Raw genomic sequence first — 27,138 nt, forward strand, 5'->3', positions numbered from 1 at the left:
AAGAGATTTATAATGAGATAGTTGAGAAAAATGTGCCCTATCAAGTTCATGGCTTAATCGGGGTGTCATGTTTTTCAGGAAAAGCTTCAAGTGTGCTGGAGACCAGGATTGCAGGATGCTTTAGATGCATCTGCAGTATTCTAAGGCTGTATCAAAATTCTATTAAATGTGTCTTGTTTTTTCCCTACCTTAAATGTTTTGTGTTTCAATAAGGCCCTTAAAGAGCCTTCTTCCGCATGAAAGAGTTTAAATGACCATCTAATTATGTTGGTGTGGGAGGGATTGGCAAAAAAGGAATCTAGGAGGCTTGGTGTGTCTCTCAATATTGGTGTTTAATTATGGAAGAAGTTCAAACAGCAACAAAAAATATATGTGTGTGAAGCAGGCCGAATACATTTTCAGTTCCTCTCTTTTTCTGACAGCACTTCTTCTCTCCTTCTTCTTTCTAGGTCAGACCTCCTTCAGTGGTGCGTCCCGGGATCTCAGGGAAGAAGACAGGGAGATGGCAGTAAGTATAGCGATACTACATTTCCAGGTGCAGGATAGATACTGTTACCACACGCAGGAGTGCTAGTCAGAGATCTAGGCTTGGTGAAAAGTGGGGGGTAAGTGCTCCCTCTCCCTCTCTCTTTCTCTCTCTGTCTGTTTTATCTCTCTCTCTCTCTCTCTCTCTCTCTCTCTCTCTCTCTCTCTCTCTCTCTGCGAGGTTCTAGGGTCCTCTTTGTGAAAAATAAGGGCCAGAATAAGAAATATGCAGAGAAAAGGAAACAAGTATGGTCATGCCGAGTCAATTCCCCTCCGTATTGTTGTTAGCCTGTGCCAGCTGTTCACAGTAACCTTTCCTGGAAGCAACAGTACCACAAAAGAAGTAATTGAGCCATAAAACTACTATTGTTTTGCCCTATGATGAGCAACTATAGACAGTTTGTCTGGCCTCTTCCTTAGGCCAGATATAGAAATAATAAAAAAATAAAATAAAATAAAATGGGCAACAAGAGGCAAAGAAAACACCAAGGACAAGGAACGTATAGAATTCTAGGCTGGCCGTACTTTTGGCGTTTCCAGCCTCGGTTCCCCTTTATTACCCTCCCAGTTATCCCAGCTGTCCCCCGAGTCTCCCTTCACCACCCTGGTCATGTACCGCAGAACCCGCAACTGTCCTGAGTTGAGGCATAGTATAGAAATATCCTGGGGTTGACCACCACTCTTTTGTCCTCCTCGGCTTGTCCCGGCTCGGCTGCGGTGGAAGGCGTCTCCTCTTGTTCGCACCTTCCTACTGTCTCGCTGTGCTCCTCTGCATCTTCCGGGTTCCACCTCCTGCACACCCCTTCCAGTCCAGAGATGTTGCTTTTACCATTGCTTGAGATCCCTGGTGGGTTCCTGGTGCTTTTTAGTCCGCCCCCTTCCGACGTCAGCGGACTCAAGATAGCAGAATTAACCTTTTCCTTTTCCTTGTTCCAGGAAGGGGCCGTCAGAGCTGGGCGTCGCCGTCATACTGGGATAAGAGAGGTACGTTGAGGGATATTTGAACTGTCGGGTTTTGGTCCCTTGAGGGTAATGGGGCATGGTCTTCCTCACAGTTGGCCAAAGCTATTGAAAATGCACTTACAATTGAAAGCTCTAAGTGAAGGATCTGAACCGTGGAAGGCCTGGCTCAGTAGCATTATTTTACTTAATAATTTACCTTTGCAGATATTCAGAATGTTCCATCTATTGATGGGAATATATTCTATAGCATAAATTAGGGTAGGGGGAATTTGTGCGCTGTAGATTTCAATGAGCGTTACAACAAACAAATGATGGACGGAATGCTGACAATGCAGACATTCTCCCCCAGTCAAGAGATCTGGGTTAAATCCATCGTTCTTTTGCCCACTACGCCACCCCAGTTCAGACATGGCCATATGCAAATCAGTCTTGACCCTGTGCCTCATGGGAACAGTCCAGCCCGAACTGCCAAGCCATGTCTTCCCTGGACCGGAAACAAGCATCCTAGGACCGGTTTCTGGCTATCAGCCGTCATCAGCCAGGATAGCTTGACTCCAGTGGTGTATTGAGCACGGGTCCCACGTCTGGGAATACCCATCCCACTTAGGGCGAAAAGCGTTACAACAAACAAATGATGGACGGAATGCTGACAATGCAGACATTCTCCCCCAGTCAAGAGATCTGGGTTAAATCCATCGTTCTTTTGCCCACTACGCCACCCCAGTTCAGACATGGCCATATGCAAATCAGTCTTGACCCTGTGCCTCATGGGAACAGTCCAGCCCGAACTGCCAAGCCATGTCTTCCCTGGACCGGAATCAAGCATCCTAGGACCGGTTTCTGGCTATCAGCCGTCATCAGCCAGGATAACTTGACTCCAGTGGCGTAGTGAGCACGGGTCCCACGTCTGGGAATACCCATCCCACTTAGGGCGAAAAGCGTTACAACAAACAAATGATGGACGGAATGCTGACAATGCAGACATTCTCACCCAGTCAAGAGATCTAGGTTAAATCCATAGATTTCAATGAGAGCATGAAAATGTCTCTTAGCCGAAGGGGAATAAAATCTTTTTGTGTCTTATGCTGTAAGTGGGAATGTACTTCCAGGGATTGTGCAAAAACTCATCCTAGGTCGGTTACCGCTTTTATCACCTCAATTGATATGCCATCTAAGTTCCAGACAAAGTGGGTATGATGTTTCCTTCCCCTGAGTTGAACTACCTTTATTTTGGAAATGTTTACTTTTAGGTAGTTTTCCTCTGAATACTTAGTGGGAGCATCTATTCTTTGCTGTAAGCCCAATGGAGTAGGATCAAAAGGTACCACGTCATAAGCTTATATTAACACATGCATGTTTATGGAGGCTACCTTAGGAGTAAAATTCTTTACTTTTAAAAAGCTCTCTGGAAAGTCGCTAAAATCTGCTCAGGTTTCTCGTATTCTGAATAAAAACAAAATCCAGATCAGACTGACCGCGACAATTTCCAACCAGATTTCCAATATTCCTTTTTTAGGGAAGCTCCTTGAGCTAAGTGTTCATATTCAACTGAGCCAACAAATAATTGTCAAAATGGGTTCAGACAAGGCCACAGTACTGAAAATGCTATTGTCCACATAATGAACAAGGCCTTACAGATTCTCAACCATAATGAATCGTGCCTGCTAACACAGCCTGATATCTCCTCAGCATTTGACACAGTGAATCATGACTATCAGCATGCATTATTAGGTAGCAGGATGGGTCTCTCTGGAACGGTGCAAAACTGGTTCTCATCTTTTCTGCAAAACAGATCATAAAGATTCATGTTAAATCAGGTCCGGCCCAACCTGACCCCAGTGACATTTGGGGTTCCTCAAGGTTCCATTTTTCCCTCACTCTATTAAACCTGTACAGGGAACTGCTTTCTGAAATCCTTAAGCTCTCTAACATCTCATATCATATGTACGCAGACAATACTCAACTCGACATAAAAATATATTCTCCAGAAAATGTCAAAACACTCAAAGACAACTTATTGCACTGGCTGAACCTAAACCATCTCAAATTAAATCCACAAAATATTGAAATTCTAATTAGCTTTCCAGGTAAGAGCACTCTTCTGGCCACAGAACGGATCAAACACCATAATGCACTAAACTGTTCGCCCTTTGTTTTTGACTCTACAAAATCACTAGGTATCACCTTAGATAAAATTGTAGGCATGCAGGCCAATATAAGCACCACAACTAGAGGGCCCCATTCGATTTGAATTTCCTAAGAAAGATAAAGCTTGCCCGCCCCCCAACTGACTTCAAGAAGGCAGTTCAACCCCTTGTTATCTCTAGACTGGAATAGGGGAGCGAAACTCACACAGGGGTAGCCAAGACAGTGCCACTTAACACTTCACCGAACGCAGCATCTCTTCTCTTCACATGATCTAGAAAAGGGAACCACATCACTCCTGGACTAAAATATTTAAATTGACCACCTTTTGAGGCATTTAGTCCCCTATAAATAGCATGTATGACACACATAGAATTTGACCATAATACTCCAGTTTTCCTGACCAGAAACTTGATCTCTCGGGCAAGGTAGAACTTCACAAATGTTCCTGTTCTCTGTTACTGAAACCCCCAAAATTTAAAAAGAAGCAAAGCTACAGCTGTTCATTCACTACAGAAATACCTCACATTTAGAGCTCTCTCCTTCGATTAGACTAAACCCTTCAACTGCTTCTTTCAAGAAAGAGGTAAAGACCCTACTGATTAACACATTTCTTCCTTCACTACCACTACTATATCATATGTAGGTCTGACCTCAAGATGTGTGGTTGATTTGTCTTTTTTGTCTACTTGAATACTTGTAAAGCGGTCTGATACCCTAGGGTCATGTATGCATTTTATAAAACTCTTTAAATGCAAATAAAAATAAAAATAACGTGTTTAGATAAAATACAACTTTGGGGTTCCAGGGACCTTATCACCTAGCTGGCTGGGATGTACTATGTGTACATGGGAGGGGGGCTGATTTACATACACTGCTAATTCCACAAAAATATTCCAGGGATCTACAGAGAATCCAGGGATTCATAACAAGATGATTATTGACCTTTATGAACAGGCTTCAGCGATACAAAATACGAACGTCCAAGGTCACCTTTAGTTTTGAGAAGATGGAAGGTCACACTTCTATTTGGGCAACCCCATCATACTCTGAAAAGATTCCAAGCTACATAGTTAGGAAATCTTTTAGATGGACTCTTGGGCTATATTTGAAGGTCATTCTCCAAATGATTTGTACATCATAGACATATACAATATAAAACAAGAAACTTGTTATTTCATCACGTATGTTGCCCAATTTAATAACTGGGTGGCTGCAATTCAGTGAGAAGACACAGGGTTATACCATAGTTACATGCAGTGCAAGGGAGCCTCAAACCTTCAAGGTGCCCCATTCAAACAGAGGCCCATGAATATCTGTGCGATACGGGTAACTCCATGGCCCCTCACAACATTCTTCACAGGGGCCCATCCTTTTGCCTTACATCACTGAGAATAGATTCCATTATTTTTAATGTGGGCTGAGAGGGGTCAAATATTTCTTGTCTCACACACTGTAGCTCAATCCAGGGGGAAAGAAAGGGAGGAAGGCATAGGTTAAAATTTTGCGGTCATTCATAAAGCAAGCTGATGTGAGTAGTCACCAGTTCTTCACCACCCTGCTCTTGTTATGTTTACGAAACAATAATTGAGGCTTTGTGTCCTCTCAAATGTCCCAGCATAACCAGTTCTGCTAGAGCACAAGCCATCTACAAGTGCAAGTGAAAAACATACTAAAGGGTTTTGGCAAATTCAAAGAAGGGCCCACAGGATGTGATTTGGATAGGGCAATAAAAGAAAGAAACTCTCCAGGTACTGTTTCACAGAGGTAAGAAAAACACCACTACAGCAGTAACATTAATACAAATGGGAAAGTAACACCTACTGGCCAAATGCAATAGAGCATCTAATACACCTCAAGAAGACATCTACCGGTTATGATTTGGGTTAAAATTAGGAATTTAAACAAAGATTTTTCTAGCTTGTTGACTTAAAGTCCCTAAGGTCCAACTCCATTTTATGTAGGCTTCAACTTCATCTTGGCTAATGGAGGTCGCCATATTGTCACTCTCAAACAATATAGGTCGCTATCTTTCCCGAGTTATGAAGAATCATTGTCATGTCTGCCATTAGACGCAGATGTTGTCTGACCTTATCTTTCTAAAAACTGTGAAAGCATCAAGTCATTCATTTGATGACGTGGATACCCCAGTTAACATGACATTCGTCTGGATGAAATGTCTTCTCTTCACTGTATCAAAGTTAAATAAGAAGACATACAGGCATATAACCAAAATAATGTAGTCTTAGTTGATGTCCTTTTACCTTTGATGTTCATAAGGAAACATCTGGGACCCAACACCTGACAGCATGACCACCCTCAAGCTCGCCACTCGAAAACACCACCAACTGATCCACACCACCAAGAAAACCGCATTCAAGGAACGACTGGACAACAACGCACACAACAGCAAGGAACTCTTCAACATCGTCAAAGAGCTCTCCAACCCCAACGCCGGAAACAACGACATCACCCCATCACAAGACCTCTGCAACTCCCTCGCCTCCTACTTCCACAACAAGATCGCAGATATACACAACAGCTTCATCACACAGCCAACGCACCCCACGACCGCACCTGCACCCCCCGCCACCACCCTCCGTGCCTGGACCCCGATCAACACCGAAGAAACCCGTCGCACGATGAACTCCATCCACACCAGTTCTCCAACCGACCCCTGCCCGCACCACGTCTTCAACAAGGCCAAAGCTGCCATCGCACCCCACCTGCGGGACATCATCAACACCTCCTTCGACACCGCCACCTTCCCGGAGAGTTGGAAGCACGCCGAACTCAGCGCTCTACTGAAGAAACCTTCAGCGGACCCCACCGAACTCAAAAACTACCGCCCCATCTCGCTCCTCCCGTTTCCGGCCAAAGTCATCGAGAAGACCGTCAACAAGCAGCTGGTCGCCTTCCTCGAGACGAACGGATCCCTCGACCACTCGCAGTCTGGCTTCCGGCCAACCACCGCACAGAGACCGCCCTCATCGCCGCCACTGATGACATCAGAACCCTGCTCGACAACGGGGAAACAGTGGCCCTCATCCTCTTGGACCTCTCCGCGGCATTCGACACTGTCTGCCACCGCACCCTAGTGCAGCGCCTCTGCAACGTCGTAATCCAGGAGAAGGCACTAGAATGGATCATCTCCTTCCTCGCCGGAAGAACACAGAGAGTCCGCCTCCCCCCGTTCAGATCAGAAGCCACCGAAGTCATCTGCGGCGTTCCTCAAGGCTCCTCGCTCAGCCCCACCCTCTTAAATGTCTACATGAGCCCCCTCGCGGCCATCGCACGCCAACACAACCTCAACATCATCTCTTACGCCGACGACACCCAGCTGATCCTCTCCCTCACCAACGACCCCGCCACCGCCAGAGCCAACCTACACGAAGGGATGAAAGACGTAGCCAAGTGGATGATGAACAGCCACCTGAAGCTGAACTCGGACAAGACGGAGGTCCTCATCCTGGGCTCCTCGCCCTCCGCCTGGGACGACTCCTGGTGGCCCCCTGCCCTGGGCAGCGCACCCAAACCGACAGACCACGCACGCAACCTGGGCTTCATCCTGGACTCCTCCCTCTCCATGACCAGACAAGTCAACGCCGTCTCCTCGTCGTGCTTCAACATCCTGCGCATGCTACGTAAGATCTTCCGGTGGATCCCCACCGAGACCAGAAAGACGGTTACCCAGGCCCTCGTCACCAGCCGACTGGACTACGGCAGCTCCCTCTACGCCGGAACCACTGCCAAACTCCAGAAGAGACTCCAGCGGATCCAGAACACCTCAGCAAGACTCATCCTCGACATCCCCGACACAGCCACATCTCCGGACACCTGAGAGACCTGCACTGGCTCCCGGTCAACAAGAGAATCACCTTCCGTCTCCTCACCCACGCACACAAAGCCCTACACAACCAAGGCCCAAGATACCTCAACAGCCGCCTCAACTTCTACACTCCCACACGTCAGCTTCGATCGACCAGCCATGCCCTCGCCGCCGTCCCCCGCATCCGAAGAGTCAACACAGGAGGAAGGGCCTTCTCCTACCTGGCCGCCAAGACTTGGAACTCCCTCCCGACCCACCTCCGCCTGACCCAAGACCACCTCGCCTTCAGGAAGCAACTCAAGACCTGGCTGTTCGAGCAGTAGCGGACCCCCCTCCCCAAGCGCCTTGAGACCCTCCGGGTGAGTAGTGCGCTATATAAATGCCTGAATGATTGATTGATTGGGACGCACACCTTGATGCACATAATCTTTGTCACACATTCCTGAGCTTATCTCAGAAATTTCAATTTCTGATAAGATTTAGCATGCAAGGACAACCACTTGACCACATGTCAGGTGAGGTCCTTTTTCCAGATTATTGCCCCAGATTCTGCCAGAGATGATCTCACTTACTGCCAGCACACTTCGCAGATGCTACATCTTGCCTAAAGCCTGAAGCTAATAAAAGCCGAGTTTGGAGGAAGACCAACCTGCTGCTACCGCAGCGTGTGTTTGCACTTCGCGGGGAACACTGTCTTCACGCTTCTGCTGATAAAAGACAGCCTTTGCTTTCAACAAGGTATGCAGTGTGTCTCTTCTACTTAAGAAACTCTGGACTGCAATGTCGCTCTGCCTTCCATGATCTCTTACTGTAGCACATAGAAATAGATATTAGGGTGTTAGTCTTTAGATGACATTTTAAAACACGCTAGAAATGTTCATTTTATTCTTGTTATCTATAACGTGTTTTCTTGCTGTTTTAATAATATTCTGCATAGTTTTTTTTAGATGTATGAAGACACAGGTTATTCCTGTAGCAATAACTACCTTTTAGTTTAAAGTGTTCATTCTTCTTAGTACAGTGTGTATGTGTGTGATACAGTGAATAACGAAATAGGGTTGGTAACATTTATTTGATGACTTTTCTCAGGGTGCCCCTGATCCCTTTATGGGATAGTTACTAACCCAAAAGTAATGCCTCTATCTCAAATACATATTGAATAGTATTTTGCAGGGCTATAATACCCTGTCTTTCATATTAGTCACTGGTGCATTGAACCAAGTTCACCCCTGTCACCCGCGGGTGGGAAAGCACTCCTGGAAAAGATATGCCAAAGTCGTAAGTTAGTCAACATTGTGACAAGGAAACCTGAATGTTTTTAGAAATAGGGCAGCAGAAATTATATAACATAGCGATTTAATTGCAGGCTCCCAGTAGCAATGTATCATCATCAGAGATACAATGTGATCTCACTGTTCACTCTGCATCTCTGAGCTGAAGTCTCAGCCTCTTCCTCTTTAGATTTTGTAGGGCAACAACTTAGGCATGTCAAGATCAGCAAACTCAAGATAGACATCAGTACATTTTCAACTCAGGGAAGAGGCGGAGGTCAGAAGTAGGCAGGAGATCAAAGACTAAGGACCAGGTTTAGAAAAGAGGAGCTCAGACAACAGCTAAGAGGGGACACCTCCGATAAGTTGAGACAAACCTTTAGGCTGAATTGAAGAAAAAACAAATAGTGAAAGAGCTGTAGGAACCGTACTTCAAATAGAGAAAACAGCATTTTTAGGATTCACCATGTTGCTTAAAGTAAACAACATCAGATACAAATTTGAAGACATGGTAAAAGCAGTAGACAAGCATTGTGATATTTTGGGTTGATTAATGTAACACCGATCAGAGATAAGATAATGTCCACCTCCCTGGCTTCAATGACATTTTGACTTTGTTATTGCAAGCTAGGAAATTCTTTATTTTACATCAAGGATAAGGGGACACTGTCATATGGTATTTTCAGAGCCTAACAATCACAGCGCTAACTGCATGTTCAGCTGGTTTATACACAAAGGTGAAGGTATTGGACCAACTGTGGATTTCAAAATCGCGATTAGGCCATAACCAGCACAAGCTTAAATGGCTCATTGGGTTGATTAGACACTTAACTTGGAAATGTTCTAATGCCCATCCCAGAACACGACCACCAAACCCATCTGGCTAGAGTGGGAACACTGGCTGTGTGGTGTGGCATCCTGAAGGAAATGAGGGGGTTACAATCCTTTCATAAGGCAACTAACAATGTAAACATGAGACTGATCAGGAAAGTTGACTGTAGCACATCGTAACAGAGAAGTATAAGTGATGAGAACCACAAGGGTACAACACAAATGTACAACAAAATACTCAGGGATAAAAAATGTGTATGTTAGGAATTCACCTAAGATGGCTTCACTACTGAATCCACATCAAGCAGGAAACATCTTAGTTTCAATATCATCTTGAATAAGGAATCTCAACCAATTAAAACACTATGCTATATTTGGGTATTCATCCTTTAAAGAGCAATTATAAAGTGTCCTAACCAACGTGCACTCAAAACAGTCTTGTAGATGTATCTAGCTAAAATGGAGTAAATCTAGAAGATGCAACACTGACTTTAGCTGTAACTAGTGAGGTATTGGACTGCTCACTTGAAAGCTGCGTAGGAAGGTTGATGAATAGGGGAGGGTCATGAGAGAAAGACAGGAACTAGGCCAGTGAGATTTATTACTTGGGACAACTACAAATTATGTAGATGTCACCTAACTTGAGTGCAAGAAAAACAGTAGACCCACAGCAACACTGCGGTACCCAAAGAAATCTACAAAGAGACCATCAAAAGAACAGAACACAATGGTAGATCTCTCAACACCTCAGAGGGATAAAAATCTCACCGACAAACAAAAACTAAAAGCGGCTAAATAAGGATATGCTGCTAAGCCTGATTCTAATCAGTTTTTCTCCTTGTACCCCTCTTCGGGTACTCCCGCCTTATCCTTCCGCTAAGTGCAAGACCTCAAGAGCCCACAACAGTACTGAATCTGAGGAATAATTGTAATTTTCCAAGACTCCAGGAAGTCCAGAGCAAAGGTGAAGGCACAAAGAACAGGCACTCGCCTAACATTCTGCCCTCATGAACTGAGAGCTTACCGGTAAAGACCAGAAATAAAGACAGAAGTTAGAAGGTACAGAACTCACTTCCTAAAACGTGTATTTGTCTTACAAATAGGGCTAAATCATCTTCTGCTTTCCAGTAAGATGCTGGCACGTCAAATGATCATGAGTTACAGAATCAGTAGATTTGACAGAACAGCAGCAGTGAATGACTAGGTGCCTTTCATGAAGCCCATCAGCTTTTACAGATTATGGTCAACAAAACAAGCTTGAAAGGAAATGATTCTTCATTCCAGTCTCCACAGCCACAAATTAACTATAACATACTGTTTCAAATATTGGGTACAATCTTAAAGGAGGTTAGAGATATGAGACCCTCATCTGCTCCTGCTCTAAAAATCAAGATGATGAGCACAGACAGATTGGAGAATATTACAGATTGACAGTTAGTATAAAATCTCTCAAACGCTGAAGACCAGCAACAAGAAAAACCTTCCATCACAGGCCCTCATTATGATGAACGTCAGAGTTGCCTCCAACTGACACCTTCGTGGAAGGAACGGCCCAACCATAGGTTGGCGGTTCTGACCACACAATTAGTAGCGGTCGCAAACTCTATTTTTCAGTGGGTGACTGTGTGGTGGGCCGCCAACGCCAGCAGTACAAGCTCCCATTAAAAAAAGAACGTTTTTAGACATCCCTGCCCAGTTTAGCAGGCACCGTAAGGTGCCTCCCACACGGTGCAGGGATGTTAAGAGTGGCTTCATAGGTGCCCCCCATGGCCATATCAGGAGGGCCAGAGGGATGGGGTCCCTGCTAGGGGCTCCCAAAGTCAGTTTCCTATGGCCAATTCATGTTGCAAAGGCCAATATGGATTGGCTGTTGGAAACCGACATCATAAAATCGACATCGGAAATGCAGTCCTTAAGGGATTATGGGGGCTCTCTGACTGGCCGGAGCCTGTCAAAACTGCGTTTGATTCCTCGGTTGGTTTAAACTCTGACCGGCGTCATCATAATATGGCGCTCGGACTTTAAACCTAGCTTTTCGACCGACATCGTAATTAGACACAAAGTGTCCTTGACTAAGGTACTTGTGCAAATTAAGAATAAACAGGAGGAATTGGAAGATGTGTCCCGGAGGTCAAACCTCAGTTTATTTTTATTGGTGTTCTACCTGAGAGGTGGGGTCCAGCGACATAGATTTAGTAATTGATCTTGTTAGGAAATACCTTTTCCCGGATTACCCTGAGGGCTTAACAATCACCAGAGCCCGTCAGATCCTGTTGTTCAGCTGAAGCAATCATCTCCTCCATGTGTCAACCATGTGAATTTTACCTGTTTTGGCGTAAAAGAAAAGGTGATACAGATACAAAAAACATATAGGGTAGACAAAATGTTCCTTTTAGGTATTTTCAGTGTATAACTGTGCCGAGCGGGCTGTAGGCCATGTGCGGTGATAAGTTGTTGACCCCATATGCCAGGTGGGGATGCAGTGAGGAGGATTGCCATGCTGAGTTGGCTTTAGCCCATGTGTGATGGTAACCTGGCAACCCTGCCTGTCAGGTGAAGAAACCATGAAGAGAACCACTGTGCCCATCCGGTTGGAGTCCGTGTGCATTGGAGAGATGGTGACCCTGTATGCAAGAGGGGACCTGCAAGACCAAGCAAGAAATATGACTTGATCGAGAACATCATGTGAAGAGAGAACCCGTGGTAGTGACCCTAGTGGTCCTGAACCATGACTGAGGCTCAGTGTCAGGATCTTTGCACTTTGGGATGAGTCAAAGAACTTACCCAGCTTGGAGCCACAGCTGCCTGGGCTGGGTGAGTGTAAGACTTATCGGAGTCAGCCGCTGCAGCTCCAGCACCTAGTGAGGGGGCACGCTAAGAGACTTTGATCACTTTGATCCTGCTGGTGCAGTTAAAACTGATCACAGGGCAGTCTGGGAAACTTGCTTTCCAGGTAGCGCTTCAGCTCTGGAACACTCTAGACTTTAATACAGAGTTGGAGTGGGACTCTTAAGACTAGTGGGGCTTAACCTTAATGTTTTCTATAATGAATGAAGAATAACCACAATCCCTAGCTTGGGGGAGTGGGACTCAGGCATCTGCCTATGAAACACTAGAGCCTTGACCTCAGGGGACTGTGTGTATTGTTTCTTAATGTCATATGTTACTTTGTAGACGTTTATAAAATACTTCTGTTATCACAAATGCAAGTATTTGGCTGGACAATCAATTTTGCTGCTGCTGCACGTATTTTGGATTGTGAACCTGGGTTCATTCCCCTGTGTCTACCTCTAACCAGGGCTGGACTAGCCGTAGCATGCACCAGGCTTTTTCCCAGAGGGGTGGGAGTCGGTTTTGTCACTGGGGGCAGGTTTGAGCCCCGGGACATCAGGAGTAAAAGGCCTCAAACCCCACAGTTGGGCTCAGTAACCCCTCCTTGCCTTCATTCTTAGCTCCACATCTACATCCCTTCAAGATATAGATTTTGTCATTGGTCATGTACATGGATTTAAATGCACTAAATAAATCCTTACCTTTACACACTTAGCTTCACAATTTCTTTTTGCAGTCAATATTCAGACTAAAAGCTTTTTCTGACACAATATTTACAACTCAATATTCTGATACCATACCCTGTGATACTGTGCACTCATATTGTTACAGTCTCCCATACGCTGATGTTCAGCATAAGTATGCATTTCTCTACATATTTTTTAGCACTGAGCCATACTTTAGTTTAGTATGAGTATTATTACATCCATAGGAGAAGCAATTCAGGTATGATAACTAAGTGTATTGTGAAAAGTATTATTATACACATATCTGTATGTGCAAACACACTAAATTATAAATACTCAAGCAAATTATAGTAGATTGTTGATTGCTAATGAGCTAACAACACAAATTATGCTCACATCATACCTGAGGGTATCGGGTGACCCCTAGGATTCTGGCCACAGGAAGGGATGATGAAGATAGTACATCGCCAATGATAGCTGATGGTGTTAAATTTGGGGCACAGTTGTAATTTGGGACAGTTGTCCGATGACCTGATAGCAACCACATAGTACCCTCAATAGCAGAAACTTCTGAATAACAAGAGTCGTAAATCTTGAATCCCAGGTCTACTTGGGGTAGAATAGTAGGATTCTTGTTAATTTCCATTGTTGCAAACACCATGGCGAGAACACATCGGTATATTTCACTGTGAATGCTTTAAAAAAAAAAAGGCATAGCTTTACACATACACAATAATACAATGACAAAAGCACAAAAAGACATTATCATGTTAGGCGGAAGCAGTCAAAAACGTTCAAGAGCGGTTCCACACTAATGCACTTAAAGTCATTGCAGTCTGGTGTTTTACCTTAGGGCCCTAGGGGGGGAATTATACAGATGAATTAGTGAAGAAGACAAGACTTGATCAGGGCCACCTTTCCCATTGGGATGTATCATTATATTATAGCACATTGTCCCTTTGCATGTGAAAGCTGCTTATTAAATAAAGGAGGCCAAGATGAAATAATTGGACACAAAGTCAGTTATTAGGATCCTTGGTATGCGTTGACCCACAGAAAAAGGTATTTAAAGACTAGAGGCTGTTTTACACAAGCAAACTGGGGTTGCAACATGCGTGTGCGCCTGCTTTGTGCACCCCCAGTGTACAATAGTATTAAAGAAGAGGCCGCAAATACTTGTGCAGCCTGGTCTCTCATTTGCATGGGCGCATGGCCTCATGTAAATGAGGGACTCTCTTTGCCTTTGCACCTGCACCATAATATGGAAATGGGTGCAAAGGCAAAGAAGTTGTCAGGAGACACTCTGACAGTGCACCAAAATAAGGTGGTACACTTTCAGTGAGCCCCCTGAAGGTTACCCTCTAGAGGGGACAAAGGGGGTCCCATGACTCTCATTGCCCCCAATTGCAAGGGGATTTCCGTCCCCTCTCAAAGTGTAGATGTGTGCTGCCTGCACAGTGAAACAAGGAGCAACTGTTTAAAGCAGCTGCTCCATATTTCACTGAATTTGCTGCCCTGAGGGAAGCACATTCACTGTAATCCAGCGCACTGTTAATGTTTGTGCCAGGCACACCTGTTTGAAAGTTCCATGCTCACTGTGCCACTGAAAACAAGCTACAACTCACTGAAAAGACTTAAATACGCCAAAACTAGTCTTAGGTTGTTTGTATTCTAGTTCTGAGAGAATTTGTCTCAGCAGTTTCAGCTGTTGTTTTCTTATTGGAGGATGACCAAGGCTGATTTGGATATGGCTGGATCTAATCTGAGGTGACATTGTAGGCTTAAAAACAATGGACTGTGATGTGGCCCAGAGCAATTACCAGTGTCTGAGATTCATTTAGGCATTCCAGCCATATTTGTTTTGCTGCATTCTTCATTATGTTTAACTATAGCATGTCACATCTGAAATATTCGTCCAACGTGGACGAACTATAGGAGAATAAGGTTTCCAAAATGACAACAAAGGGGTTCATTACGATGGCGGAACGATCGCCACCGCCGGGCCGGCGGAGGCGATCGTTCCGTCAAGATTTAGCCACCGCCATATTATGATGGCGGTGGGTATTGTGGCGGACGCAAAGTCAATCTGTTGCTTTTCTGCCAGTGGCAATCGCACCGATTGCTGGTGGGTGGAACAGGGCCACTGATATGGTGGCGGTGACTAGCAGGCACCATCCGCCAAATTAGGATGTATGTTGCCAGGTGCTTTTCCATGGCGGCAATGCTGCCATGGAGAAGGCTGCTGGGAATTGGGACTGGGAGCCTGTTGTGGGCCCCCTTGTTGAGGGGGGTGTTGCTGCACGTACCCCCCTCCATTTCCATGCACAAGGTGGCAGGCACCGAGTGGTGCCTGCTACGTTGTGCATTGGAAATGCACAACATGCGTTTTTCAACACCGCGACGTCCACAATGTTAAAACAGGATGCATCCGCCACGGTGGCAGTCGCATCCTGATGTGGAGTGTGGGACTGCTGCCTTACAGGCGGGCGGTCCCGTTACCGCTAGGATGGCGGGGGGACTCAAGTCCGCCCGCCATGCTAATGACCCCCAAAGTTGGGTCTAAGTTGTGTCCTCATTTTACTCTTTAGATTTGATCATCCACAGTCTAGGCTGGGATAAGAGCTTCTCTGTAAAGTCTAATGTTTTCACAGCCTTAAATAAGATTAGACATAGGAGCATTGTCAGTTTGTCAACAGGGTTTTGAGAGACAGGGCCTCTATCCATTTTACTAACTTCATCAGCACCTTGTTTATAGTTCACAGATAGGACTGTAGGAACATCTTGGTTTAACCTGACAAACCACTTCCTTCCTCTCTGCTTCTACACTACTCATTGCTGATTCATAGGTATTCACTGTCCAAAATGAATTTCAGTGTTGCCTAGGAAAGAAACATGTTTTATCTTGACTAGCATCTGAAGCAAAGGCACTGATATCGTCTTCGGTGTTTTGGTCAGCCCATCTTGGACAAGTGGAAGAGGATCCCTTGCTGAGCCCCTTGTGATGAGCTGCATTTTGGGATGTTGAATTGTAAAATCCATAGAAAATTCTACTAGGTCAGGCTTTTGTCTGCCCTTTATTAAGTCCATGAACTCTTACAGTAGGAATCACAATGAACAGAGTAAAATCATAATTCACTGTCTAACCCCAGTCCTGTAGGAAAACATGCATGGCTACAGATCTGGTTCTGCACTCCAAATAAAAAAGTTGAGATTGAGTTCAGATAAAATGTAAACAGCATCTTCTGCAGTATAGACTCTTTTAAATTGGTTGTAATTCCTGGTTTAAAAATTTCAGGAATTCATAGCTTGATGATGGGGAATGAGGCAAGCTTGAGAATCTATGAAAGATACCAATGCTGCATATCTGAAGTTGCATTTGCAAGTAAGCCATTTGCAGGCTTGACCTTAACAGGTGTATGTCATTAATTGGGAAAAGATAAATGGGAGATGCTGATCCAGCGGTTCACCAACAACAGATACTGCACTATCATATACTCACCTGGGCCCATTAAACTCACAGTGGACAAACCGCTAGTGGTTCAAGTTTTATAATTTCACAAACTGTTTAGGATTAGTCTATTCAATACCTCTGTTCATTTTTCAACTAACCCTTTGCAGATCAACCAGTTCTTTCCTCTGGTCGATGGACCATTAGTTGAATCTAGTTGATGGCGATAATTAACATGAACTAACTTTTCTGTACTTTTAAGTAAATCACCACAGACTCAAGAAAGTTTTACATCTTTATCTAACATTTAGGTGCATGTGAACAGTCTCAATACAGTGCAGTCAATATCATTCATAGGAGAGAAAAATTCAATCAATAAACACAATGCATTTATCTCTGACTCAAGCAATAATCAATGCCGTAAAGGGAGAGGACAGAGAGAAAAGATCAAAAACAACATTTGCGAATAACTGAAATTTTTAATTACCAAGGATGGTGCGGAAGACCAGCCCCCTGGCCAAAGGACTGGTGGGGGTCCCCTGAGAAAAGGTACTACCACTGTTAGAAATAACCTTGTAAATATTACTAATAAAATACTACATAATCAAGCTCTAAAACATTTTCATTTACAACCTCGTTTCGATTGTTCAGTGACTTTAACTTCTGCCATTTTGAAACAAAGGAAATATCCTTTTCCTCTTTTCTTTTCTTAATCGGTTTAAAGGAAGAATGTGATCTTTTATCTTAGGGTGGCTTTAATTAGCTTTCATCAATCTGACTGACAGAGGCTCTTTCTGATTCTTCACGTAAATCTAAATTTTCAAACTCTTCGAGTATGATATAGGTCCACTCAGGAGCCTTATATTTTCTGTTCAAAATTGTCAATCTTGGGCTTCGTCGTGTGGATTTTGCTAATGACGTCTTTCGGTTAAGTTTGACTTGAAACCTCATTTACTTGCTCTGGGTTCTTTCTTGTTTTTCCTAAATAATATTTTAGTTTTTAACTCCACCTGGCCATTTTTCACTTTTTCAAATTCTTTTGACTTGAACTGCACCTTCACCTTCTCTGTCTTTCTCTTGGGGTCTTTTATTTTCATTTTGTCTAGGCATAATTCGCTCTTGTTCCTTTACACTCTCTGTTTGTATTTGTTCTGTATTTTGTTCTTCTTCTACTTGTTCTTGTACTTGTTCTTCTACATCTAACTGGTCCTGTTCAGGTTTTTCTGTAGTTTGTTCTTGTTCTGCCTGAACCTGTTCTTAAACCCCTATCTGATCCTGTTCAAGTCTTATTTCAATTTGCTCTTCTTCTGCCTGAACTTGTTCTTATTCTTCCATCTGTCCCTGCTCAGGATTTTCAATAGCTTTGTTTATTTCTTCCTGAGTATGTTCTTCTTGCCCTGCCTTTTCCTTTCTACTTTCCTGTCTCTCTAGATTATTTGTTCTTCTTGTTTTGACAGCTACTTCAGATATTTCAATCACTGGTATCCAATCTTCTTGACTTGTACGGGGTTGCTCTTCATCTATTTGTATGTTGGAATCTATCCCTCTAGATTCTTCACCATCTTCAGATTCTGATGTTTCATGCTGTTCAGTCAGTTGCTGCTCTTGCTCTTCAGGTGGACTTGGTACTCTTTTGTTATGGCTCGCATGAATCCAATTGGGTAAACCTGCACACTTCACTGCTGTTGACCTGTCGTGGTTTACCCCAACTGGGTGTTAGACAGGATTTTCTGGCGTACTTCTTCACTAACACCCAATCTCCAGGATTCAAGTCATGCGCTTGGTCTGGCTGCCTTGCAAATGCATCTTCTTCAACCTGATGAGAAACCGAACGCAAAAGATCAGCCAATCCTTTGCAATAGTCCAATACAAGGTCATCAGTTATAATTATCAATTTATTTACAGGAATGAATGCTTGTCCCATTGCTCTTCCCATCAGGATTGCTTGTGGACTGAATCCTGTTTTTCTGTCAGGGATGCTTCTGAGACCCATCAGTACAAGTGGTAATGCATCTGGCCATTTCAGCATTGTGGATGCACACACCTTCCCTAATCTTGATTTAATTTTGCCTTTAATATGTTCAACTACTCCAGAAGCCTCTGGACGATATGCACAGTGCAGTTTCTGTTCAATGTCAAATGCAGCACAGATTAATCTAATTATCTCATTATTAAAATGAGGTTCTCTATCTGATTACATAGTCACTGGAAAACCGAATCTCGATATCAATTTCCTCAGCAATAAATTTGTAACTTTCAATCTGTCATTTCTTCTTGTGGGGTATGCCTCCAACCATCTTGAAAACAAACACACTATGACCAAAACATATTTCAGTCCGTGACATGGTGGCAACTCAATAAAATCTAGTTGTAACCTAGTGAAGGGTCCTTCTGCCTTTCCAATTTTACCCCAGCTAACCACTGTCTTCTTTCCTGGGTTTTGCTGCTGACAGATTAAATATTGTTGGCAAAGGCTCTCTGCGACTACCCTAAACTTCGGATTATACCAATCCTGTATGAAAAGTCTAATCATTGAATCCCTGCCTATATATGTTGCTCCATGGTATACTCTTGCCATTTGGGAGAGCAGGCAGTCCGGCATAACTGGTCTCCCATCTAAGGACACCCACATTTCATATTATGTCCTTTTTGTACAACCTGTCCTTATCCAGATTTCTTTCTCTCTCTCTTCAGCCTCTTCCTGCAATTGTCTGACCTCATCCCATGTTTCTAATGCTGAGAAAAACGTCAGTTGGCAGCTGGTTTCATCATTTTCCACTTTCTAATTGATTGCTGATTCACTTCTTGCACAATATTGAGCAATTTGGTTGGCATATGTATTGCCTGCCGTCACATAGTCATTTCATGACTGGTGGGCAGCACATTTGACCACTGCTATTTATTTTGGCAATTGTAATGCTTCCAGCAATTCTTTCACATGTTTACTGTTTCTGATAGGAGATCCTGAAGAAGTCAGAAATACCCTCTGCATCCAGAGCTGGCCAAAGTCGTGCACCACCCCAAACACATACTGGCTGTCCGTAAATATTGTTACTCTCTATTTTTTCTCAATGTTACATGCCTTTGTTAAGGCCACCAATACGGCTACTTGTGCAGACTTGCCTCCTCTTAAACAGGATGCTTCAATAACTCCTGGAATTTTACATTCTCCATAGGCAGCACTTAGACCTCCTTTTTCTGTCCTCAGACATGATCCATCCACAAACAATACATGATCTGATTCCGTCAAAGGAACTTCTTTTATATCTGGGCAAGGTTTTGTGCACATTTCAGTCACATCCAAACAATCAGGATCTGCTTCATCTTTCACCGCTTCACAACATAGGTCTGGTAACAAGGTAGCAGGATTCATCATTGTGCACCTTATCACTGTCACATTCTCTGCTCCCAAAATCACTCTTTCACACTTAGTCATCCAACTAGGAGTGAGGTGCTGTGTTCGAGTTCTTGTTAAAAGAATCTCGACTGAGTGTGGCACATAAACCTTAACTGGATGTCCCATCACAATCGATTCACTTTGCTCCAGACTCACACAAGTAGCAGCTACTGCTTTTAAGCAGCCAGGTAAAGCTGAAGCCACAGGATCCAAAGTGGCAGAAAAATACACCACTGGACGTCAGCTCAGTCCATGTCTCTGAGTCAAAACCGACAGTGCACAACTCTCTCTTTCACAGCAGTATAATGCAAATTCTTTTGCATAATCTGGCATTCCCAAGGCTGACGCCTCACACAGACAATTTTGCAATTTTACATATGCTTCCAAATATTCATCATCCCAATCAATCAGATTGTTTGCTCTTTTTCGGGTCAGTTGTATCAATGGTTTTGCCCACAAGGATAATCCATTGATCCACTGCCTGCAATAACCAACCACTCCCAAAAACATTCTCATCTCCTTTTGCATCTGAGGCAATTGCATCTGTTTGATTATTTTTATTCTTTTGGGGGTCTCTTTTATAACTCCTCTTTCTATTTTATGCCCTAAATACTTAACTTGTTGTTGAGAAAACTGCAATTTCTCTGGAGACACCTTGTGCCCTCCTTGGGCCAAATGGTTCTGTAATGCAATTGTGTTGGTGACACAATCTTCTTGTGTCTTTGATGCCACCAATAAGTCATCAATATACTGAACCAGAACAGATTCTCTGGGCATTACTAATTACTCTAGACACTTTTTCAAGATCTGAATAAAAAACGAGGGACTCTCTGTGTACCCATGAGGAACTCAGCACCATGCCAATGCATGATCTCCAAATTGGAAAGCAAATAAATACTGGCTATCTGGGTGCAAAGGTGTTGGACTTGGCCCTTTTTGGCAGGTTCACCCCTAAACTTTTTACCTTTTCTCTGACTTGCTATTGGTGGTTTTTGGCCTCTGCGCACTTTAGCACCGTGGCCCAGTGCAAAGTGTGTGCGCTCTCTGTGTTACATTTGTGAGATTGGCCTGCCCTCCCATTGGAATGCATGGGGGATAAGTGTGTCTATGGTAATTCCTAGTATGAGAGGAGTGCAGGGTCGAGTTTAGGATGTATGAACTCATGAGGATAAATGCTGCACAATGGTGTGCGCAGATTTATGGTGACTGGTGGAGAAATGCCACGTTTAGAAGTTATCATTTCTGTGTGCTATGTGTCTGCCTGCCTGATGTTAATTGCATGTCTGGCTTCTGAGTGACAGGAGCTGAGGGGTGTGGGTGGCTCCAGGAGACAGGTTGAGTCAGCCCAGTGATGAATAGAGAGATCTGCATGCAGATGGGAGGGAGGAGTTGCACCTGGGACCTGAATAGGGCTGTGCCTTCCCTCCACAATGCTGGCTCCGCCCCCTGTGGTGTGTCTGATCACTGAGCCCCCGCCTGACAAAGGGGAGTGGAGCCGGGCAAAACAAAGTGCTCAAAATCCCCCCTAAACCAGTTCTGACTGGTATCCCCAAGCCCTGTGCTGAGACACAAAGGGAAATGTGATATAAATATAGGGGCTGTGACCCCATGAAAATGTTCAGTTCTGATCCAGAATCCTGCCGGGGTGTGCTGCTGCTGGGGCCCAGAGGGGGCTGCCATGAGGGCTTTCCTCCCTGGGCCCTGCATTGCCCCTTCATCCATGAAGACCTCTTTGCCGGGATCTTTTGCTTTATTTCTTTATCCCTAAGGATTTCAAGGACTTTACTCCTAGCGCCTGGTGAGCGCTTTATTTCTTTTTCTATAGAGCGCTTTATTTTTCCTGGAGGAGCCCTGGAGCTTTGCACCGCCGAGCTGCATATCGCCATGAGGGAATCCCCAGCGTAGGGATTCCCCCGAAATTGCCGGGATTGAGGGGGTGCCCACCCCGTATTCACCTGCTGCTTTGTGGGTGTCCACCCCACATGGCCGCTTTATATTTATGTTGGAATAGTGGGTGCCCACCCCGCTTTATATATTTAAGAGGGAACCTACACCTCATTTGCGCCAGGAGAAACTGAATCACCGCCGCAGCCTGGCGCGACCAGGAAGACAGGCGCGTCTGCCTGACTGGGGGCGGGGCCTAGTCTGCATCACTTCCGCCTTCCACTGTCCTGGGAATGGCGGCGTCGACTCAAGCAGGGCTCCCGTATGCCGAGGGGACCCCTGCCTGTGCCCAGAGAAGTCCCGGGTCCCAGGAGGGGGCCTGGGTGAAGTTGGAGGCATCCCTGAAGGTTGGCGCATGCATTTGTTGGGCTCCCGTGAGTAAGGGAGAGCCCCGCAGGCACCAGCAAGAGAGTGGGGAAGAGTCGAGTGCCGGTCCCCGCACCAGGGAGACCGGAGAAGTCTGGAGCCCGCGTGTTGCAGCCCAGTGAGTGAGGGCTGGGCAGGATGCAATGCCGGCAGCTATCTTTCCTGAGCGGACCCGCCGTTGCGTGCCGCTCCATCGCGATTGGCATATTGTTGTTTAAAGGGCCAGGGGAACTCGTTTTCTTGTGCTGACCGTTTCCCTGAGCGGGCCTGCTGTCACGGGTTGCTCCACCGAGGCGGGCATGTTTTGTTTAAAGCACCAGTGCCCTCCAAGATGGGGGCCAAGTTTATTTGAGAAGCCCCATGGGGGCCAGCGGGCACCGTATGCTGGGCCCCTCTTTTGATTTACAGCTTCCCCGCTTGCTAGAGGGCAGCTGCCACGTTTTGGGTGCAAGGTTGTTGAGAGAGCCCCAGTGGGGCTCCGATGGCACAATCGTGCCAGGGCCCCTTCCCAGGATCCTCAGCTGCACTGCACCAGCGCGGGCAGCTGCAACGTTTTGCATTGATTTAAAGGGCACCAGGAGGGTCCAGGCCTCATTTTCATAATTACAGCTGCCCAGCAAGTAGTGGGCAGCTCCATCGTTTAGGCCATTCTTTCTTTGGGGGCATGTTTTGAGTTAGGAGTGAGATGTACTCCTGTGCCCCATACTTTCCCAGCTGTGCAGCACTTAGTGCCAGCTGCAACGTTTAGGTCTGCGCAATTGCACACCCCTGACTTCTGCTGTATTGGCAGCGCGCCCTGACTTTTTACATAGGGCATTTGAGCCCCTTTGAGATGGCCAGTTGGCCAGGGGGACTGTTAGGTTAATAGGGCGCCAGGCCCTAATGTGTTTTATGTGGTGCTAAGAAATGTAATTTATATAGTATGACTTACACACCCTGATTTATGCCTTTAGTTGTGGTTTGAAGATTATGAGGTTTTGCATGCTGTGTTTATGTTTGAGTTATTCTCTACAGTGGTTTATGCTGTGAGTTATGCCCCTAATGTGAGTTATGCTTAGGAGGTTATGGTCTACTATGTTCAGGCTTATGAGGTTGGCGCAGAATATATTTCTCGCCTGATAGGATACTGTGCATGATATGATGTATGTTACCGGAAGATGCTGAGTATAGTGTTTGCCAGTAATTACTGGTTGTGTTCTACGTTTATGATAAGTCTTACTTTTACTATCTTTACTAAGTGATGATTCTGACAGTGGTCCACGTGGCCCAGGCATGTGTATATAATCCCCTGTAAATATTGCCCAGTGCCAGTTGGCACACTGTATATATTGTGTGATTACTATTCTAATGTGTTTTGTGATAATACAAAGGCTATTTTTGATATAACCTTGTGTGGAGTTCCTTTTGCGGTGTGCCTAGTATGTTGTTGCTGTGTGTGATGCGCTAATGCTTTACACATTGCCACCGGGATAAGCCTAACTGCTCGTGCCAAGCTTCCAAGAGGGTGAGCAGGGGTTATCTTTGGCGTGTGACTCCCTCGCCCTGACTAGAGTGGTGGTCTCTGCCTGGCTTTGGCGCAAGCCTTAGCCAACCAGAGATCCCATTTCTAACAAAAGGTATAGAAAAGAACGCTTGGCACAAATCAATCACTGTATACCAACTTGCATTCCATGATATCTGATAAAGTATCACTGCTGGATTTCGTACTACTGTACAATAAGGCACTGCAATCTTATTAATCTGTCTCAAATGTTGCACTATTCTGTACTTGCCACTAGGCTTTTTAAGTCCCATAATTGGTGAATTACAAGGACTCCTACTATTTCTTTTAGAATTCCTTGCTCAATCATTTGTTCAATCACTGGAGCAACTCCTGCTTTCACTTCTGGACTCATTTTGTATGGCATTGTATTTGGATAAACTGCACCTTCTTTCACCACTATTTTCACTGGATCAACATTTGTCATTAACCCCATCTCTTTTCCTGAAAAATCCCACACTTCTGGATTTACAGTGGTTTTCTATTCTTCTGGAAAGTCATTTTCAGTGATTAATGAATACATCTCATCTACTTTTATCCCTTGCTTAGCTAGCAACATCTTGTAAACAACGTCCTCATCAGGTGTTTGGAAAGCAACACCATCAGGCGTACAGTAAATTGTGGGGTTCATTTTGCACAATAAGTCTCTTCCCAACAGATTTACTGGGCTTGAGTCACAAACTACAAACCAATGCATATCTTTAAAATTTCCAATATGCACTTCCATTGGTTTTCTAACTGGTGTTCTAATCTGTTTATTTGACACTCCTACAACTTTGATAGTTTCTCCCGAGAGGGGTAGGTTTGGGATGTCTGCTGTTCTCACCGTAGACCGGGTAGCACCAGTGTCCAATAGAAAAGTGATGTCACTACCTTCAACTTTCCCATCAATAAATGGACCCGTCTGATCTACCAGCAAGGATGCGACAAGCATGCACTCCTCTTCTTCCCCCCTCAGGCACCGTCATTGCACATAGTCTGAGTCATCTTCATCATTCTGTAAAAAACATTGTGAAACCACAGGGTTTTTCTTACCAATTTCTCCTTGAAATCCGGTGTTCGCACTGTATTTTTGAATATTCACATGGTTTGGCATAGGAGCTTGTGGCACCTGATACTGTGGAGTAACTACCTGCTGCTGCTGTTGCTGTTTCACAACCACTTCATTCTGCATGTGTGGATTTAAATTTTGATTATGCCCATTATTATTCTGGTCATGTTTACACTTGTTCTTCCAATGTTCAAGCTTTCCCCACGCATGACAAGGAAATGTCTTCCTTGCTTCATCTCTATTCATTTGTCCTCATCCTTTTACCACCACTTGACACTTGTTCACTTTGACCCTGGTCTTTTATTTCATTATAAGTCTGGGAAATTAATTTCGCTTCCTGCTGCTCTGCCAATTTCACCTGTGCCCACACCATTTTCTCTTTTAACTTTCTATGTTTTACCTCAATATCGTCATCAGAGTACTTTGCATATTTCAATATTTTGTCTATTATCTTGCTTTGCCAGCACAACGGATGTATGTTCATACATCGCGCACCATACCACGCGTATAATACATCGCAAAGACCACAACATCTGCAATTTTCACACCGCACGTTGTTGCAACGCCAATGCGTTGTTTCCTATTGGCAAGTACATAACATCGCAGCTTGCCAAATCGCACGTCATTACAACACGTTCTTTGTGTCCTACCACAGTGAGAAGTGGCGGTTATCTATAACAAATCAAGTGATCTGTTCCACTGCTTCCTTCTCTTTTTGCGGGGTAAATCTATCACCTGGCTGGAAGAGGTGGCAGGGTGAGTGCCACAAACACAGCTGGCTCTCAAGGAAGCGCACGCCATGGGCATTTAGCAGCAAGGAGCCGCAGTAAGAACTGGTCCGGGTGCAAATCTCCCCCCCCCCCCGGCATTTTTCCCCGAAAACCGACAAACATTAATTCAGAGTAACAAAGATGAGATAAGTCACATTCTGCTAAATATTTACAGTCTCCAAATATTCACGGGAATGTCACTTAGTTTTACATCGAGTCAGACATGCTAGCGCGAGTTCAGTGAGTTTGTGTAAAATTGATTCGTTTAATTTTCTGATCAGCTGACTTTCTTCCTTTGCAATGACATTTTCATATTTAACCATCAGTTGCGATAGTTGATATTCAAATTCTGCATATTTTTTGCTATACATAAGTCCGTGTCTGAGAATCTGTAGTAAGTGAATGTGGCCTTACTACTTATATCTGTCGTAGTGTACAGAGAAACGACCTTTCATCACTCTGCACGGGAAGGTGGAAGGTTAGACCAGCTCATTCAAGCACTTCACACAGCGAGCTGCCACAGTAAACAGAATGTTTTCGAGTTATACTGGGGGGGTCAAAAGTTTACATGGCAAATAGTCACCCCTTTCCCAGCCGCTGTGCCACTGTTCACCGTCCAGCACTACCAAGTGTGTATTGAGGTGTGCATACAAAAACTGACAAGGTATTGCAGTGTACACGGATAACATTTTTTGTGTAAATGTTTGTGTACAGAGCGTTCCAGTTGTTTTAAATGATCAAATCTTGTGGTCTTTTCTGGCTTTACCTTTATTCTCCCTGTAGCCAAAAACACGGCAGACTGCTTTTATAGTATCTGCCACTTGGTGGCAGCGGAGTCACGTCTCTTTTACATGCTCGCTATTTTATTATTGGACCTTCATCCATCCACCCTTTCATCCATCCATCCATCCATCCACCCATCATTCATCCACCCACCTTTTCACACATCTATCCATCCATCCACCCATCATTCATCCACCCACCCTTTCATCCATCCATCAACCCATCATTCATCCACCCACCATTTCATCTGTCCATCCTTCATCCATCCACCCTTTCATCCATATCCACCTACCCTTTCATCCATCCATCCGTACATCCTTTATCCATCCACCCTTTCATCCATATCCACCCAGCCTTTCATCCATCCATCCGTAGATCCTTCATCCATCCACCCTTTCATCCATCCATTTATCCACCCATCATTCATCCACCCACTCTTTCATCCATCCATCCACCCATCATTCATCCACCCACCCTTTCATCCATCCACCCTTTCATCCATATCCTCCCACCCTTTCATCCATCCATCCACCCATCATTCATCCACACATTAAAGCATCAATCATCCACCCATTAATCACTCATGTATTCTGAGACGTGTGAAACACCTTAGAATAATAACATCGCGTGACTGTATTAATTTACTTTGAATGTACATGTATGCCGAATACCAAGTTTACAATAATGACATCGTGTCACAGTATCAGTTTTCCCATCTGTATGTGTGCCGAATACCAAGCAATGCTTCAAATTCTAT

At 44.5% G+C, this 27,138-nt stretch overlaps 1 protein-coding gene across 1 annotated transcript in view; it reads right to left on the bottom strand.

Annotated features, from left to right (window-relative positions):
• Positions 1-27,138, bottom strand: part of LOC146811605 (extracellular calcium-sensing receptor-like) — a 189,623-nt gene that overhangs the window by 143,859 nt on the left and 18,626 nt on the right. Inside the window, exons 3-4 of the mRNA XM_085615083.1 lie at positions 18,270-18,346; positions 13,486-13,777 (exon numbers count right to left, since the gene is read on the bottom strand). Of these exons, the coding sequence (XP_085471209.1) occupies positions 13,486-13,777; positions 18,270-18,346 (369 nt within the window). The remainder of the gene's footprint in view (positions 1-13,485; positions 13,778-18,269; positions 18,347-27,138) is intronic.

This window comes from Triturus cristatus, chromosome 7 (assembly GCF_964204655.1).
Source record: "Triturus cristatus chromosome 7, aTriCri1.1, whole genome shotgun sequence".
In the NCBI taxonomy this organism is placed as follows: domain Eukaryota; kingdom Metazoa; phylum Chordata; class Amphibia; order Caudata; family Salamandridae; genus Triturus; species Triturus cristatus.